Raw genomic sequence first — 16,235 nt, 5'->3', positions numbered from 1 at the left:
TTAGGCATGACAGCTCATGTTTCCTATGCCTGCCTTCCCTTTTACATCCCAGCCTTTTCAAACAGGTGGTAATAAAACCATCACAAGGTAAACATCTATAAGCTGATTACTGCCATGGCCAGAGAACCACTCCTATAGATAACCTGCCAGAAACCTCTGTCATCTGCTCTTTTTCAGGAACTGTGCTTTCTTGATCCTTTGGAATCAAGACAAGCTGGGCCTAGATGTAATTTTACTGCCTTGTCAAAATCTTGATAAAGGCCCCTTCTGTACCAGTTTGCATGAAGGGATTCTATAGCTCTGGATGAACAGTAATCAGTAGGCTTTGATTACCTGCTCAGAAACAGCATGGGAAGGTCTCTCAGGAACTGCTAAGCTCTGAGGACAAGCTGCCTGGTTAAATCTACCAAAACTGATAGATTCAGAACACCACGAGCCTGCTGGCTGTGTACAGTTACTGCCCACGCTAGTATCAAGCAGGGGTTGCATAATTTGGATGGTGTACAAGAAGATAGCAGTTAGTGTATGCCAACAAAATCCTACAGAATTAAATATACACACACCTGATAAAGGAAAGGGTTCTTTGAGGGACTTTCTAAATTACCTACCTAGGAGCCAGAAGTCTCAGGACTTGGGACTAGCCTCCCAGTTGTTCCACATACAGAGTGACTGAGCGTATCAGTAAGTCAACATGTTGTGCAAACAATTATCTGCTCTTATTAATAGCTTTATCAACAAAAAGCCTTCCGTTGGTTGTGACCTGTGTCTCTCCCAACTTGATCTGCTTCCATGGAAAAGGAAGCTTACAGAACCAAGCATCCAACTATTTTAGCACTATTTATAACTATTATGAATAGCTAGCACTAACCATAACTATTATGGTTTGCCAATCCCAATCCTCAGTAACGAGGACTGCTGCTCCCACTAACTGATTTAATTTCTCAAATAATTTACCCAAAAAACTACTTGCAGAACTCACTCTATGCAACAACTTGCTTCCAAGACTTTCTTCGAAGTCCAGAAAATGGGACTCTGTTCACAACAGTGAACTGACCTAACCAGTTTTCCTGGTCCATGCAATTTGGACTCTCCATTTGAATACCAGCATGTGATGAGATTAATCATCACAATAGTCCAAGTAAACTAAAGGTTAACAGCTTTAGTTGCTTTTACTTCTGAAAGGCAAGTTTAGGAAAGCAAACAAAATACCTGTTACTGCCACTTGAAGGCAAGATTCTAGAGAGCCTGAGCCTTTGTACAAACTTGTTCTATTTTTCCAGGATTCCTGACCAAAACCTCCCCAGCATACCAGCATAAACCTTTCAATATTTACATAAGATCCATAGATTTTGGCACATAAAAGTATGCCCCATGCATATGCAATAGACTCACCAACTGCATCACAACCACTGAAAGTTGTGCCATGTCATTATGTGCAAGTGGCTGGAGAAATACTCCCAGGACTCTTACAGCTGTCAGGAAAGGTTTTGATGATCTCATCTGATGATGTGCAAACTAAACATTCATCCCTCTGGAAAGACTCTTTAGTAGGAGCATGTTGTTGTATGAGGTATTATTCTACTCTAATAATTTCACTTCTACACTTCTGTGATTTTACTGTTGCCTTCTTTCAAGTAATATGCAACAACTCCTTGGAATTAGAACTTCTTTCCTTACCAGCTTCTCTTTGTATGCCCCACTCTCTTAATAAAGGGCTGACAACACTAGCAGAAATTTCTCTTTAAAGACAGACCTATGACAGTAAGTGAAAACACAATACCAGGCTGCTACAGTAGCACTAATAAAAATCAGCTGCTGGCCTGTTCACATTGCTTTGCATACACTCCCCTTCAAACAGCCCCAACTGAATAGCAGCTTTGTTGCCCTGAAAGTTTCTGCTCAGCTGGTTTACCAAGGTCTTGCCCTTAGCTGCAAGCTACAAGATTGCCCTTCAAAATTTTTTGCTTCCCTTAAGTGTTTGTAATCAGAAACTTTCTGCTGGAAATGCCAGTGACAACTGACTGCCAAGCCCTGACAATGAGCTCTTGAGCTCTGACTACAACAGCTTAACAAAGAAAGGTGGGTTTTTTAGAAATCCTTCTCACCCAGTAAATACAGTTTCACATACCTGTGACAATTTCTTAAGGCATTCTTGGCAACTTAATGCAAGATTTCCCATCTATATAGCAAAAAAAATAATAATAATAAAAAAATATATATATATTAATACATCAAGTACCTCAAACGGGAGACTGTCACTAAATTAGGTTGATCTTACAAAGCACAGTGTTCTTTCAGTTACTGTTTTTCCTACCTGGTGTTCTGCCTTTAGATGTGCATTAGTTTACTCCTGTTTCGAATATGAGACAGTGCCTCAGACTGAAGAACATTCCCCCCTCTACTGCTTCTGGAATACGTACATACAGAAGTTGAACTTTCTGATGAAAAAAACTATACAAAATCATTCTGAAATGTCAGTATTCATGTCAATAAATACCTTCCATTCTTCCAGCCAAACTTACATTGTCAGAACGCATGCTGCAGTTGGTAACCATTAAAAATTTATTTATGGCAAAATTGAAAAGCAAAATTTTGACAACTTTAGAAAAATGGTGACAGATACTAAGAATGTTTTTGCTTACATAAAGCAGAGATTGAAGGATGTAAATTACCCTGATTTGGGATTTTATAAGCGTTCTACCACCTACAACGCTGAAAAATGGAGGAAAAAATTATGAAAAAGTAACTCCCTGAGCAAGTATTATGAGCAAGATCACAGGCTGTTCTCTTTCTGGATGCATAAGAGTTATCTTGGTCAAACCAGAGAAGGGAGAAATAATAAGCAAAGAGTTGCCCATTATTTAAAACACTTGAGATAAGTTAAAACGACTGAGCAGCTAGTTATCAGCAGACACTATGACTCAGGGAACAAACAAACAAATCCTCTGACATTGAAGCTAGGTTAATATTCAAGGAAGGACAGCTTCCTCCAGGATTTACTCTAGATTAGCTCTATCCCTAGAATTCTGGGTAGCAATGGACTTCTCAGACCTGTAGGAGTTTGATTACAGAGTTAATCTTCATGAGTTCTTGAAATTTTCTAGGAAGCTTTATCTCATTCTCCAGCTCCAACAAATACTCCAAAATCTCTCAGGTGTTAGGGTAGACACTAGAAGATAGGGCTACAAGGTACAATCAGTTTTTTTCCTCAAGTGATATAATTAAAAGTTACTTCAAAGGCTTGATATATCATCGCAGAGTCACAGAATCATCTGGGCTGGAAAGCACCTCTGAGATCACCAAGTCCAACCCTTTGATCCACTACCCCTGTGGTTACCAGACCATGGCACTGAGTGCCACATCAGTCTCTTCTTAAAAACCTCCAGGGATGGAGAATCCACCACCTCCCTGGGCAGCCCATTCCAATGCCTGATCACCCTCTCTCTAAAGAATTTCTTCCTAATATCTAACCTAAACCTCCCATGGCAGTGCTTAAGACTATGCCCTCTTGTCCTATCGTGGAGATAAGGTTCCTCTTCTTTCAATTCGTCAAAGCCCGCGCTCAAATTACGAATTAAAATTGGTTGCAGAATTTAAGATTATTTCTATAACTATTTTAACATTAGAAAGAAAGCTTAAGTTTTACCTGAGTAAACAGTCATCTTCCAAGTTTAATAGGACTATTTTGAATATACATGCTTGTTGATCTTTTTTTCTAATCAAGGTCATTAATAGTTCTAGATTTATGACTTTGGCATAGGGCTTATTAGAAAATACCTCAAAATAATATTTTTGAAATCAGTAACAAAGTAATGACTCAGCTATCTTTAATACTAAATGATTGCCAAACCAGCTACCATTTACCAACCAAAATACCGGTGTTTATCTGTAGAAGTAACTGAGCTATAGAACAAAAAGTAACTTAAGTACCCATGAAAATATAATTATTAATTTCATAATTTTAGTAAAACTTTATTTAAAAAAAGTTTTAGTGAATAGTTTCTAGGACTTGCACAGTCTCCACACAAGCATATCTGAACTTATCTGAGCTGCTGCTATTTTCAGAGCAGTTTCTTGGTAGAGGGCACCAGTCATTGTCTGATTCATACTTAGCACACCCTCTTCCCGTTCATTCTGAAGCTTCTTTCTGAATTGCTGAAGTCCTTCCGTGCTGTCCAGTAAAGAAGCCACAGGAGCATCACTGATTTTCTTGCTGGGCTCATTCCCCCATGTGAGGCTGTTTACAGCTTTACTTTCTTTTAATTCTTTTAAGAAAGAATTCCTCAAGGTGAGCATTTCTTCTTCCAAAGCCAGTGCTAACCGTTCAGTAAGTACACTTTTACTTCCAGATCTCAGTAGCTTTACATCACAGCTTGGTGGGAGAACTCTAATAAGGCTGTGAAGGCACTGAAATAAGACAGTCAGGTTTCTGAAAAATAAAAATGATTAGTTATTATTATTGTTATTACCTTATATCTTCAAAATTCTACAGTGGAAAATAAAGCCAATCTACTTTCTATCAAACATGGAGAGACTTAATCTGATCATGGCTTTAAGTATAATGTGTACTCTACATAGAAGAGTAAGCAAGGGGCTTTCTAATGTCATGCACATGAGCCACTGTACAGTAAAGGAACTGACATTAAGCAAGCTTCAGCAATGTCAATATTCTGTTCTAAAATCCATGGCCTTGGTTAGGGTTACACATGTATCACATTTCTTTCTTTAACGAGTAATTCTAAAGTACTTTGTATGATGTGAGCCTTACCTGGCTAAATCATAAATTATGGCAGTATTACTAACTTGTTTAGCCTGATTTAGGAAATCTTAGACATTTGTCCAAAAATCTACATAAGAAAAAGAAATCACTGACACTCTTGAGATTATTCCCTTTTCGAAATTACGATAGGAAATAAATATATTGCAAACGTACAAAATTAGACTAAATTTATGCTGTAGTACTAAACTACAAAAATGAAATAGCAATACATTTAAATTTAACATAACTTGGGCTTTTTTGTTGTTTGCATTTTTTGTTTTTAAAATCACCTTAAGGATTTTAAAGCAACAGATGTTGAAGAAACATTACATATTATACTGGGCATAATGTAAGAAAAATGAATATATAATTGATGCAATGAAATGACCAGAAAGATAGAGAGATATCAGACCAGACTTATTCAGTGTTCTAGCCCAGCCAAAATTTAACAAAGCATTTTAGGTTCTGCCAGAGTTCTGATTTTAAAATAATTCTGTTAGTGCTGATAGTTATCATATCACATTGGAAAAGCCTATTGGTTACGATTTTGGCTGTTGTTTATGGTACCAATAAGAATGAGCATCAAGATAAAAAGGTGTGTGCAAAAAGTGAATATATACATCAAGTAATTTTACCTGCAAAATAATGTTAGAAGTCCTTCAAATGGATTTTTCATGGTCCAGTTAAAAATTGTACCATACACATTTCCTACTTTATGACAGAATACATTGTTATGGCATTCCTTAAATGGTATGCACTCCATTTCTCCCAGTAACCATGAATTTACTGGAGTCACTGTGCAGTCAGAAGACACTATCTGAAAGGAGAATCTGACAGATGCTGCAAGGACAGCGAGTATATCTTCCATGGAACCTTCAAGAAAACACAGTAACAAGATATTTGACCTAAATATTTGGCTCATCATGCATTAAGTTTTCTTAGATTTCTGGTACACATTCCCAGTTTTACATGAAGAGTTTGCAACTGCATTCATGCTTTCTTTGGGAATTCTCATCTTACAAACCTACCTCTGTCAAGCAAAATAGCTGATTAACAGCCCCCTGCCTGTATAATGAAAGCTCTAAAACCAAATATCACCTTGCCAAAAGAAAACTATTAATGGACTCCTGTGATAGTAGAATGACATGCTGGCTTTAGTCAATGATACAGCATTAAAGGAGGAAAGAAATTAAAACTCCTTGCAAATGATCAAAATGATATTTCACTACATGAACAGAGAAGCCCAGTTCAAAATCATTTCAATCAGGAATATTAAAAGAAACAAAACCAAATTACTTAATAGGTGTATCAATGAAGAAAAGGTCCAATTGCTTTGGTATTATTTATGAAGTACTATGTGAGAAAAATATATATGTATCTAATCAACAGTAGATATCTAAATATAGAAAAAAATGCAGGCTTCAGCATTCTGTACTCAGATTTCAAAATTAATCTTTCCAGTTATACATCAGCACCAAAAGTAGTACAAAACCTGACAGCAACTCAGTGAACATTCTTTTTGTATTAAAAAATGTTCTGTCTTGTATTTCACCCCACTTCTAATTCACAACAGGTCTATTCAGTTCATGTTCAAAGAGACAGCTGTGATTACTCCTTGAAAACTTAGTTCAGCATCACATAAATGTAAGAATGAACAATAGAGGAATGAATTCAAATTATACCAATCAATTTACCTGTACAGTAGCTATTATCCCTCAGCATCTTGACCGAATATTTTCCATTTGAAATATCATCCAGACTTAACAAAATTTTCCCACAGACTACAGTAATCTTTTTGCTTTCCTGTAAACTATCATTCCAACGTTTTTGTTTCTTTGCATGGAGTAGAACTATGCAACAAACACGATGAAATGCCAGCAGAGGTGAAAGGCTGGTAACAGCAGTCACTGTCTTTGTACCATCCAGCTGAACTCTTGAGCATCCCTTAAACTCTTCCTTCAGATCATTTTTGCTATGTAAGTCCAATTTAATCTTTTTTGGAGGAGGCTCGATTTGACACAAGGAGACAGACGATGCTGAGAAGGCTCTGTTCAGCTTAATGATTTTATTTTGACATTTGATGATTGGAGAAATTGATGAGAAGCCTCGCTCCAGCACTAAAGACAGGCTGACATCACTCAGTGACCTGTGAAAATACATATAAGATGACTGCACTCCCAGTGTGCTTTTTGCCTACTGACAAATAACCAGAACTTTGCAGATATATACAGACATTTAAGACTACTACAGACTTGAATATTTCTCCAAGTTCAGTCAGAGATTGTGCAAAGAATATTCATATTACTATTTCATGTAAGCTTAGTGGTTAAGATTTTCAAAATGAGGTTTGAATTTTCTGAGTGTCTAGGAGTTAGATGTCTCATTTCAACAGAAAGAACTTTGATGTCTAATTCACAAAAAAATGTTTAAAATTTCACATCAGCCTTGCAGATACTGTATGACAATTTTTTGAAGATACAATTTTTTTAATAAAATACAAGTATCAATGCTCTCTTTGAGAACTGAAAGTTCTTCTGATGTCATAAATTTTATAGATATTCAAACAAAATTGAACTAAGTAAAATAAAAGCTTTAAAATACTATTACCTTGAACATGCATCAATTTCCTGAAATGCATCAAGTCCTTTATTCAACATGGTTCTCTCAATGAAATCCTGATACTACTGTTTCAGATCACCACTGAATGAATACTTTATACTGTTTATCAGTTCAGTCTCAAGATGTCACTGACATCTGCAAGTCATGTGTCTAATATTCTTTACAAAGAAATAAATGCAATCTAAACCATGACTGCAGTCTTGCATTAGTAGGACACACAAAAGTAATCAGCAAAGACTTAGGGTGTTTGGGGTTGAGAGAAAGAAAGACCTTTTCCCCCAAACTACAGGTTGTTGTATATAGCACTGATCTGGAGCCCAGAAGAGCTAGGCTCAGCTGCTAGGCTACTGGGTAGCCTTTATCAAATGACTTTATCTCCACAGAATTTTTTCTCAACTATAAAAATATGGGAGAGGGCAGTACTGCTGCTCGTTTTTAAAGAATGGTTCCAAATCTTCTGAACAGGAACTAAGTATTTCAATTTCAAAACCAAGTCATCATCAAAGCTAGAAGAATAAACACTGGAAAGACAAGAACAATCTCTTGCCTCAGCAGCTTTTAACAGAGACTGTCAAGAAGATGAGGTCAACTTTCTTGTAAAATTACAGCAACCTGGCAGTTGGGAAATACTACACCTGCAGTTCCAGCAGAATGACCAAAGGGCGTAACAGGTCACCTCCCTCACAGCCACTTGAATGATTTTCAGTGGCATCAATAATAGTCTTTAAGCTTACCCTAACACAGTCTCAGCTACACTGCCTGTGGTAATAATACAGGTCTAAAGGTAAGGTCTGCCTCCACGAAAGTTTACATTACACAATGCATGCTGTACATTTATATTTCATGTAATCCTGTTTTTAAACTGTTCAAATTTAGCTGCATTCCTGTAACAGGGAAGTGGCATTTACAGGTAGTATTTACAACTAGAACTGAGCAGTTCAAATGAACAGAATAAACAAATGTTTTTTAAGGCAATAATAAGAATAAACAAATAATTTTTATGGCTTAAGTACTGTATGACTGATTGTTCTGCATAATTTACACAACACACAAGCTTAGCAAGTACTTTATTTGACTGGGTACTTCCCAGGAGCTTAGTTCAATTCAAAAGCTAAGTATTAATAAATGAAGTCCTTCAGAGAGTTTAATATGTTTTATTCTGCACTTCTTTAAGCACAATTGTTCCTTAGGAATGCCAAGATGTTAACAGTAGGGCATCAGGAACTGTACAGTTAAGATAGAGCTTTATCTACACCCCACACTGATGTCAGCATAGCTATGTAAACATGGACTAAAAAGGAACATAATGCTTGTGAAAGAAAACTCTGCTGTGAAAAGTCTTCAGTAATGGTGTGGTTATACTGACAACTGATTTTCGGCTATACAACATTTTTTGCACAGTATTAAGAGACAAGCAGCAGCAACAATACTGAGAAGACACACTTGAACCACATAATATACAGATTTTCAAAATGAGCAAGTTCAAATCTCAGAAACCCATTCTTGCTACTGCAGAGCTCAACGTGCAAATTCATTTTCTACAAAACTACTCAATGAAAATAATAGATAAGTTGATATACTTACAAGTAATACGACTCAGTTAGCTGTACTCCAACTACCAAGCTGTCACCCACAACACGCTGCCACAATTTCTCTATGAAGCGCTCTGGAACTTTAGATGCCAATGGTGTCTCTTTACTAAGAGAATGAGGAGGATTTTCTACATCATCCCAGAGAGAGACAAGACCTTCCTTACAGAAAAATATTTTTTTAGATAATTTAAGTGGAGATATTAGCTCTTTCTATACTGCATTACTTTGTGTTTTAGCGCAAACGATTGCCAAAAGCATTTTTCAGATACATGAATTGAAATCTATATAAACTAGTTTATTTTCTACAACATGTTAAAAAGAGTGAATTGCATTTCCTTTAAAAAGATGATATTGTAAAAGGCACAACACATTCTCTTCTTGTAAACATCAAATGTCTTAAGTTTTGACCTGCCATAGAAATTACTGTCCAAAGAAGATTAATGCACTATAGTTTGTTTTATATTACTGCATTAATTGACTGAAATTTTGTTGTCTAAATTTAGCTGACTTGAAACAGACCATAAAGTTAACTGAAAGGTAGATGTAACTCCATTTTCACTAAATTAGGAAGATGTTTTTTAGAAACATATTAAGATAACATCTTCCAAACCTCCAGAGCCTTCTCAGCCTACAGTTCACTCTGCCTCATCATAAACTTTGCTTACACAGATCTATGACAACTTTATTTTCATAACATGTTAGTTCACAGTTGGATACTATAGACAACTGTACCAATTAAGACTGTATGTTCCTCCTACTGCTTGTCAATAACTCCTTTGTTAGAGGCTACTCCTCCATATAACTCAGTTACCAGCAGGTATTGTGCAAATCAATTTCAAGTAAAGACAACTAAATTTAATCCTATCTACGCAGACAGATTAAGGCAATGAGTCAGCAGATTAATGGGTTTTGATGGTGGCGATCCCTACTGGTGGAAGTAACAAGCAGTTGAGGAAAGCACCCTTTACAAATGGCTCACGAGAATCCAGAAGCCAACTGTACTGTCTTCTGCATTTTACCTCTTTTGCAGCTGGCAGAACATGGGCTCTTTCTTCAACAAGATCTATTAATGCTTTGCAAGATTCAAGAATAACCCTCTTTTTCAGTCTTAAATGCTGTTGTAGCTCTCGAACAGAGGTGTAACCAGCCTGTAAAAAGTAAAAATGGTCATGAGACTTGGGGAAGAAGAGCTAGAAAGCTGCCCAGAGGAAAAGAAACTGGGGGTATTGGTGAAAAGCTGACTGAACGTGAGCCAGCAGTGTGCCAAGGTGGCCAACAGCATCCTTGCTTGATTCAGGAATAGTGTGGCCAGCAGGACTGGGGAAGCAATTGTCTTCCTGGACACAGCACTGGTGAGGCCACACCTAAAAGCCCGTGTTCATTTCTGAGGCCCTCACTGCAAGAAAGACACTGAGGTGCTGAAGCAAGTCCAGAGAAGGGCAACAAAACTGATGAAGGGTCTAGTGCACAAGTCTTATGAGGAACATCTGAGGGAACTGGGGTTGTTCAGTCTGGAGAATAAGGAGACTGAGGGGAGACCTTATTGCCCTCTACAACTACCTGAAAGGAAGTCGTAGACAGGTGGAGATCAGTCTTTACTCCCAAGTAACAAGTGAATAGGACAAGAAGAACAAAGACAAACTTCTAAGACAAACTCTAAGACAAACTTCTGAGGTTAACTTTTTAAAATTATGTACATTTTTCACTTTTTCATTACTGTTCCAGCTTCACTTTTCCATTGGAAATCTACCTATTCCAGTTTCTTCTCAGGCCTTAAACTGAACTTCTCCCCTATCCTTCTCCAAAAGAAGCCAACACAAAAAAACCTCGATGAACAATTTAAGATGAGAAGCCTGAATAAAAGGCACTTCATGGAAGCAATGTGATGCCATCTGCCCAAGTTGCAATGGCAAATGGCACTTCAAGCAATCATAAGTTCTGTGAAAAAACAAAATAAAACAAAAAAACAAACCAAAAACCAAACCTGCCACCTATCTAACCTTCCACTGTAAGTACCAGTTTACAAGCAGTAAAGCAGACTTTGGGCAAGAGAAGGAAGAGTTAAGAACAAAGATGTTTATATAATACCTTTCCAAATGAGGTCACGAGAACACCAAACCATTACATACCTGCACTGGTGAGTAACTTCTGAATAAATAACAGAAAAACAGAAAGAATATAGGAAAAGACAGACTGGGAAGCATTCAAAATTGCCAGTTTCACTGATGTATGCTGCTGACTAATAATACTTTTGCAAGCCCCTTTTCCACACAAAGCAACAAAAGAAAGAGACCTGAAATTTACCATGTGACAAACCCAAGACTGGGTAATGCCACCCAGCTCTCTCTGGAACAAGAGACAGCAAGTGACATGCATATCCTTTCTGCATATACCAAGATGTACTAAGCAACAAAAATTGTCAGAAATCACACTCTTTGCACTGCAAAACTGAGAAAATAAAACCAGATCACCTTAAAATAGAAAATAAACCTCAACATAAAAATAAAGCAGCTCAAACCTGAACACAATAGAGCTGCAAGTAAATCCAGCAAGAACAGCAGGACAGATGAATCACTGTCAAAAGCTAATCAAATTAAGGCAGAGGCTTATTAGTACAGCCAAGTGGTTTGACATAGTGTAATTAAAGTTGCTGTATTCATGGGTAAATAAATACCTACACAGAGCAAAAAATAATGAGCCAAGAACTGTGGCACTTTTACATAGGAAAGAAAATGGAAAGGAGGATACATGATTGATAAGACTGAAAAAATATTGGAAGAAACAAAGGTAAACTGGAAAAGGTAGACAAAAAAGCCAGAAAAAATATAATTCAGAGTCCTACAGGCTGCAGCTGCTCATATGGTGCTTCTACGTTTTTCAAGTGACTAAAACCCCTTATGAAAAACCAACTAGCAAAGAAATAGAGATATGAAAACAACTTTGTTTTCAAATAATGTCTTGTGTTAATTATTACCCATTTGGTACAGGCCAGCACATAGTACTGTGTAAGACCATCTCTGTCAGTATGTTGGATGTTTACTAACACGATGAAAGGCAGAAAGAAAGTCAGTAATATATGCCCATTGATGACTTGGACTCTGGCAAGTTCCTCCAAGCCTATTTTATAAAGGATGCTAAGTACAAGAAGGACACATTTTAGCTTTACTACTCTGTGTTACAAAACTATGCAAATAAAACAGGAAGAGAAACATAAGCAGGTGGTGAAATAACCCTAATCACTAATTTAGGCATAAGTAAAAGCCAAATTGTCTGCAGTCTATAGACAAGGAGTCAGACCATAACACTCTTCTTTATTTTTATGATTAAGTGCCAGGCAACACCACTCACTGGAAAACTAGCACTGCACTATCTCACAGTATGTAATGTTGTGAAAAAGATGTAAACTTCCGAATTTTTTCAAACTGGTATTTAAACATCTATAGATGACTGTCATGAAGCTTGGATAGGATGGCTTCACCCTTATCTCAGAAGTTTAATGACAATTAAATTAGACCTTTCCAATGATCCAAATGTTTGTGAAAACCAAAGCATAGACTACCACTGATTCAAGAATAGATACTTAAAAAGGGTCTTCTCCCTGAATCACTTCTCCAATTAAAGAAAAAACAACAGTATTATTAAACCTTTAAATAAAGTAGCAATACAGAAAAGCAATTTAGAGAAAACACCTAGGCACAACTATTGAGTACAAACCTGTAATCTTGCTTCAAGGGCTTGAACAGTAAGCAAACCATTCTCCTGCAGTCCTTCTGCAGCAGGAACATCATGTTTATAATTAATACCACTCTAAAAAAACCACAACAAAACAAAATGCTGAATTAATTAAAAAATTGAAAGCAAGGTACAGGTTATTACACAGCATTATAAAAATCTGGGGGAGAATATGGAAAATCAGAATAATCACAGTATGTATTTTAAAGAAAAATCTTATCTTCTGTAAGCAATTAGAGGTTGATAGCACATAATGGAAAGACTCAATTATGAGAAGATAATTAACAAGCACTATGGCCTTAATTAGGAGTTCTTAGCCAAAAGGTAAGCATTGTAACCAGCCTGTTACATATGTGAAGCATTTTCAACTGCATTATTTTAATTTCCCAAAAGAATGTTGATGCTATCACAAACCTAGAATAATCTCTTCAGATAACTTATGATTAGAGCAGAGAACACAGTATTCAAACTTCAGGGCATTTCACAGCACACATCCAATTTCACATTGCATCAATACTCAATGATCTCCTGAGGTTTTCTTAATTTAGTAAGCACAGGCTGAGTAGCTGAGAAAAAGCAAGCTGAACTTACTGCATAGTTGACCGCTCCAAGATCTGTTATTTTGAATGTACTTAGCACTTCTGTGTTGGAGTCATCCTTAAAAAGCAGTAACAGTTGCTCACTTCCAGAGCCAACAAAATCATCCACCAGAACAGACCTCACTTCTTGCCATTTGGAAGCCACCTACAGTAGAAGAGTTTAAAAATATATGCATTTGAATAAATCTTGCATTTGAGATTTTGCTTTGGTGAAGCCTGTTTTCTATAAAGAGGCAGCCCATTCAGGTGTGTGGAATACAGTATTTCAGTTTGAAGCTCTCTTACTCTTATCATTCACATTCAGCACTTGTGTAACTCTGGGAAAAACTAGCCATTTCTCTTTATAGATTGCTTGCCATAAAACAGATGGCAAAGATGCCAGCTTCCCAGTGTACTCGAACAGATCAATAGCTGAATACTTGCAGGAGTATCTTTTGTTGCATTGCATATATGTTTGAGAGGGAAAGACAAATTTGTACAATAACGCTGATAGCTAAATAGAACAGAGTTTCATTTCCTGAGTTATCTAAGTCTTCTTGACAGAGTATTACAAAACTCTAGAAGTTAACTTTGTCTCTCCTGACATTAGGAAACAAAAGCAAGGCCTCTTCTCATCATTTGCATGAAACAACACATTTTGTTTCTAGGAAATGAGACTCCAAAGGATTTTAAATGCCAATGAGAAGTTCATGCTTTGCAATGTTACCAGTTTACCTTCACTTTACCCTAAATTATGTGGGCACACTTATAATTATCGTACAATTTTAAGTGTTAATACTATGGAAGTTTTCAATTAGTAACAGAAGCTTTGGCTCAGAGTCAAAAATTGGATTAAATAATAGCATACAGCCCTGTATATATAAGCAAGTATACTACTCTCTCTATATATGTACATATGTATATATGTATATATGGGTATATAAGCAATGAAAACAAACCAATCTCATACCTGATATAGGTTAACAGAAGCAGCAACAATAACAACAACAACAAAAAAGTATCAATAGAACTTGAGCATGTAGCTTTTCAGTAGCAGAAACTTCCACTAAGACAACATATACACAAAGATACGGTAATAAACCAGAGGTGTCTGAAGCCACAAATACCTGTAAGCTGTCTTTCCTTTGTACCACACAGACATTTCCAGAGGCGAAAGACACAATAAATAGCAAATCACTGCTACTGGTTACAGCCGTTTTTACTGAACATGGTTTTTCATAGGGAAGTTCACAAACACCTTTCGGGACACCATCTTGGAACCAAATAAACTGATTCTTGTGAGTTATGGCAACAAGTGATACTCTGAGCCGTTTTTTCAACATTTCATTCTTGCAGACATAGACAGAAGACACCACTCTGCCATAAGCATGAGGCATGAAGCTTGTGCCAGTTAGCATTTTTTGTGTTTCTATTGCATATGCAAAGAATTCAGTACCCCAGATGGCTCTGTCTGAAGTGGAAAACTCATCCTCATCTTCACTCTCTGACAGGCACGCAGTTCTTATCCCTAAAACAACAGTGCCTTCGTCCACAATTTCACCTGTCCAAACAACAGAAGAAACCTGAACAGGAACACTTAGAACCGTGCAGGTGTCTGAAGAGATGTAGAACAGCTTGTTGGCATGCCTCCACAAGACTGAAGGGCCAGCAAACAACCTGATGTCTTCTTTCAGCTCATAATCCAGTTTAAAATGAAAGGACTGTTCAAACTGATTTGAGCTGTGAAGCAACAATAGAAGGTATTCAACCACGTTATTCCTTTTTTTCTTTTTCATCAAAATGCAGGGAAGGATAATTCCTGTTCTAGAATCCGTTGTGCAGCTACAACAAATTATCTCAGTTTTTAAGTGACTGGAACTCATGTTGAATACTCCAGAAGATTTCTGAACAAACAGGTTGGTGTCTCTGTTGAATGCCATTCTTCTGACAAATAAACCCATTGTTTTTTCACCTGTTTGCTCCACATGTTTTGGTTTTGACAGATGAAATACAAGGACTTCTCCATTGTAGGATAAGAATTGCTCATGCTCTTCTAGAGGCATTTTCATTTATCTTCATGTATATTGCTCTAAATTAAAACTGGATTCATCTCCGTTTTCATCAAGATTATTTACCTGTGGAAATTTCAGCCTCTCTGGAAGTTTTCCATCTACAAAAGCGAACAACCAAAAAGTTAAATTTTTCTTTAAAACTTACCCATAAAAATAACTATACACCATAAAGCAATGACACAGAAGGTCAGTATGTGTTTTAATTTTTCACGTCAGAATGAAGTTAAGCAACTTAAATCGCTGCTCACCAACATCTACACGGCATAAATTAAAAGCAAGCAAGCCAAGCATTACACGCACTGTTGGCATGATTGAATTCAAGGCATCAGCTCCACAAATACACCGAACGGACTAGAAAACAAGATTGCTTTGAATTCTCAAATTCAGGAGCTTCCATTCAGGTGGGGGTCTTATTAACAAGTATAATTAATTCCCGGTTCAAATTAAGAAGTCCCTTTAAGGAGAAAGTTCTCTGATGAAGAGTGCAGTGATTCTGCCACCAAGCACGCATCCTTCCTCCCTCCCTCAGACAAGACACCCCGGGGTCCCGGAGCGAACCGCACCCGTCTCACGGTTTCACTCACACTTGGGGGTATGGACGCCCCGGGAGGGCTCCGACACCCCTGGAGGGAGGGCGGCCGCCCTCACCCCCTTGCCCGCGGCAGCGGAGCTCGGCACTCCCTCCTTCCGCCCCCGAAAACCGTTAGCAGCCGTTAACGCCTTCCCCCCCCCCTCCAGCCCAGCAGGCACCACGCAACCCCCTACAGAGAGGAGCGGCTCGGAGAAGCACAGCAACCGCAGACTCCGGGCTACCACAGCCTTACCCGGCTCCTGAGGCCGCCCTGCTCCAGGCTTCCAGGCAGGGACGGGAGAGGGAAGAAGC

General features: G+C 37.6%; 1 protein-coding gene across 1 annotated transcript; it reads right to left on the bottom strand.

Annotated features, from left to right (window-relative positions):
- Nucleotides 1-4,002: 4,002 nt before the first annotated feature.
- Nucleotides 4,003-16,225, bottom strand: FANCB (FA complementation group B). Its single transcript, XM_008494770.2, has 9 exons — nucleotides 16,177-16,225; nucleotides 14,408-15,450; nucleotides 13,294-13,446; nucleotides 12,685-12,777; nucleotides 9,990-10,118; nucleotides 8,963-9,129; nucleotides 6,454-6,905; nucleotides 5,395-5,632; nucleotides 4,003-4,429 (listed from the first exon to the last, which is right to left on the bottom strand). Exons 2-9 carry the CDS (start codon nucleotides 15,347-15,349, stop codon nucleotides 4,003-4,005), a joined length of 2,601 nt encoding a protein of 866 aa, XP_008492992.2. The 5' UTR covers nucleotides 15,350-15,450; nucleotides 16,177-16,225.
- Between the last annotated feature and the right edge of the window lie 10 nt (nucleotides 16,226-16,235).

Source organism: Calypte anna, chromosome 1, assembly GCF_003957555.1.
Source record: "Calypte anna isolate BGI_N300 chromosome 1, bCalAnn1_v1.p, whole genome shotgun sequence".
Lineage (NCBI taxonomy): Eukaryota > Metazoa > Chordata > Aves > Apodiformes > Trochilidae > Calypte > Calypte anna.
Note: the sequence above shows the minus strand (reverse complement) of the source record. Positions and strands in the feature narration are given on the sequence as shown.

Bases quoted from the DNA above. Each gene is read 5' to 3' on its own strand.
- FANCB (XM_008494770.2), bottom strand. From the start codon at position 15,349: ATGAAAATGCCTCTAGAAGAGCATGAGCAATTCTTATCCTACAATGGA. The intron at 13,447-14,407 runs GTATTTGTGGCT...CTTCTACTGTAG, and splicing joins AAAGGAAAGACAGCTTACAG to GTGGCTTCCAAATGGCAAGA. The intron at 4,430-5,394 runs GTAAAATTACTT...TTTATTTTTCAG, and splicing joins CTTCTAACATTATTTTGCAG to AAACCTGACTGTCTTATTTC.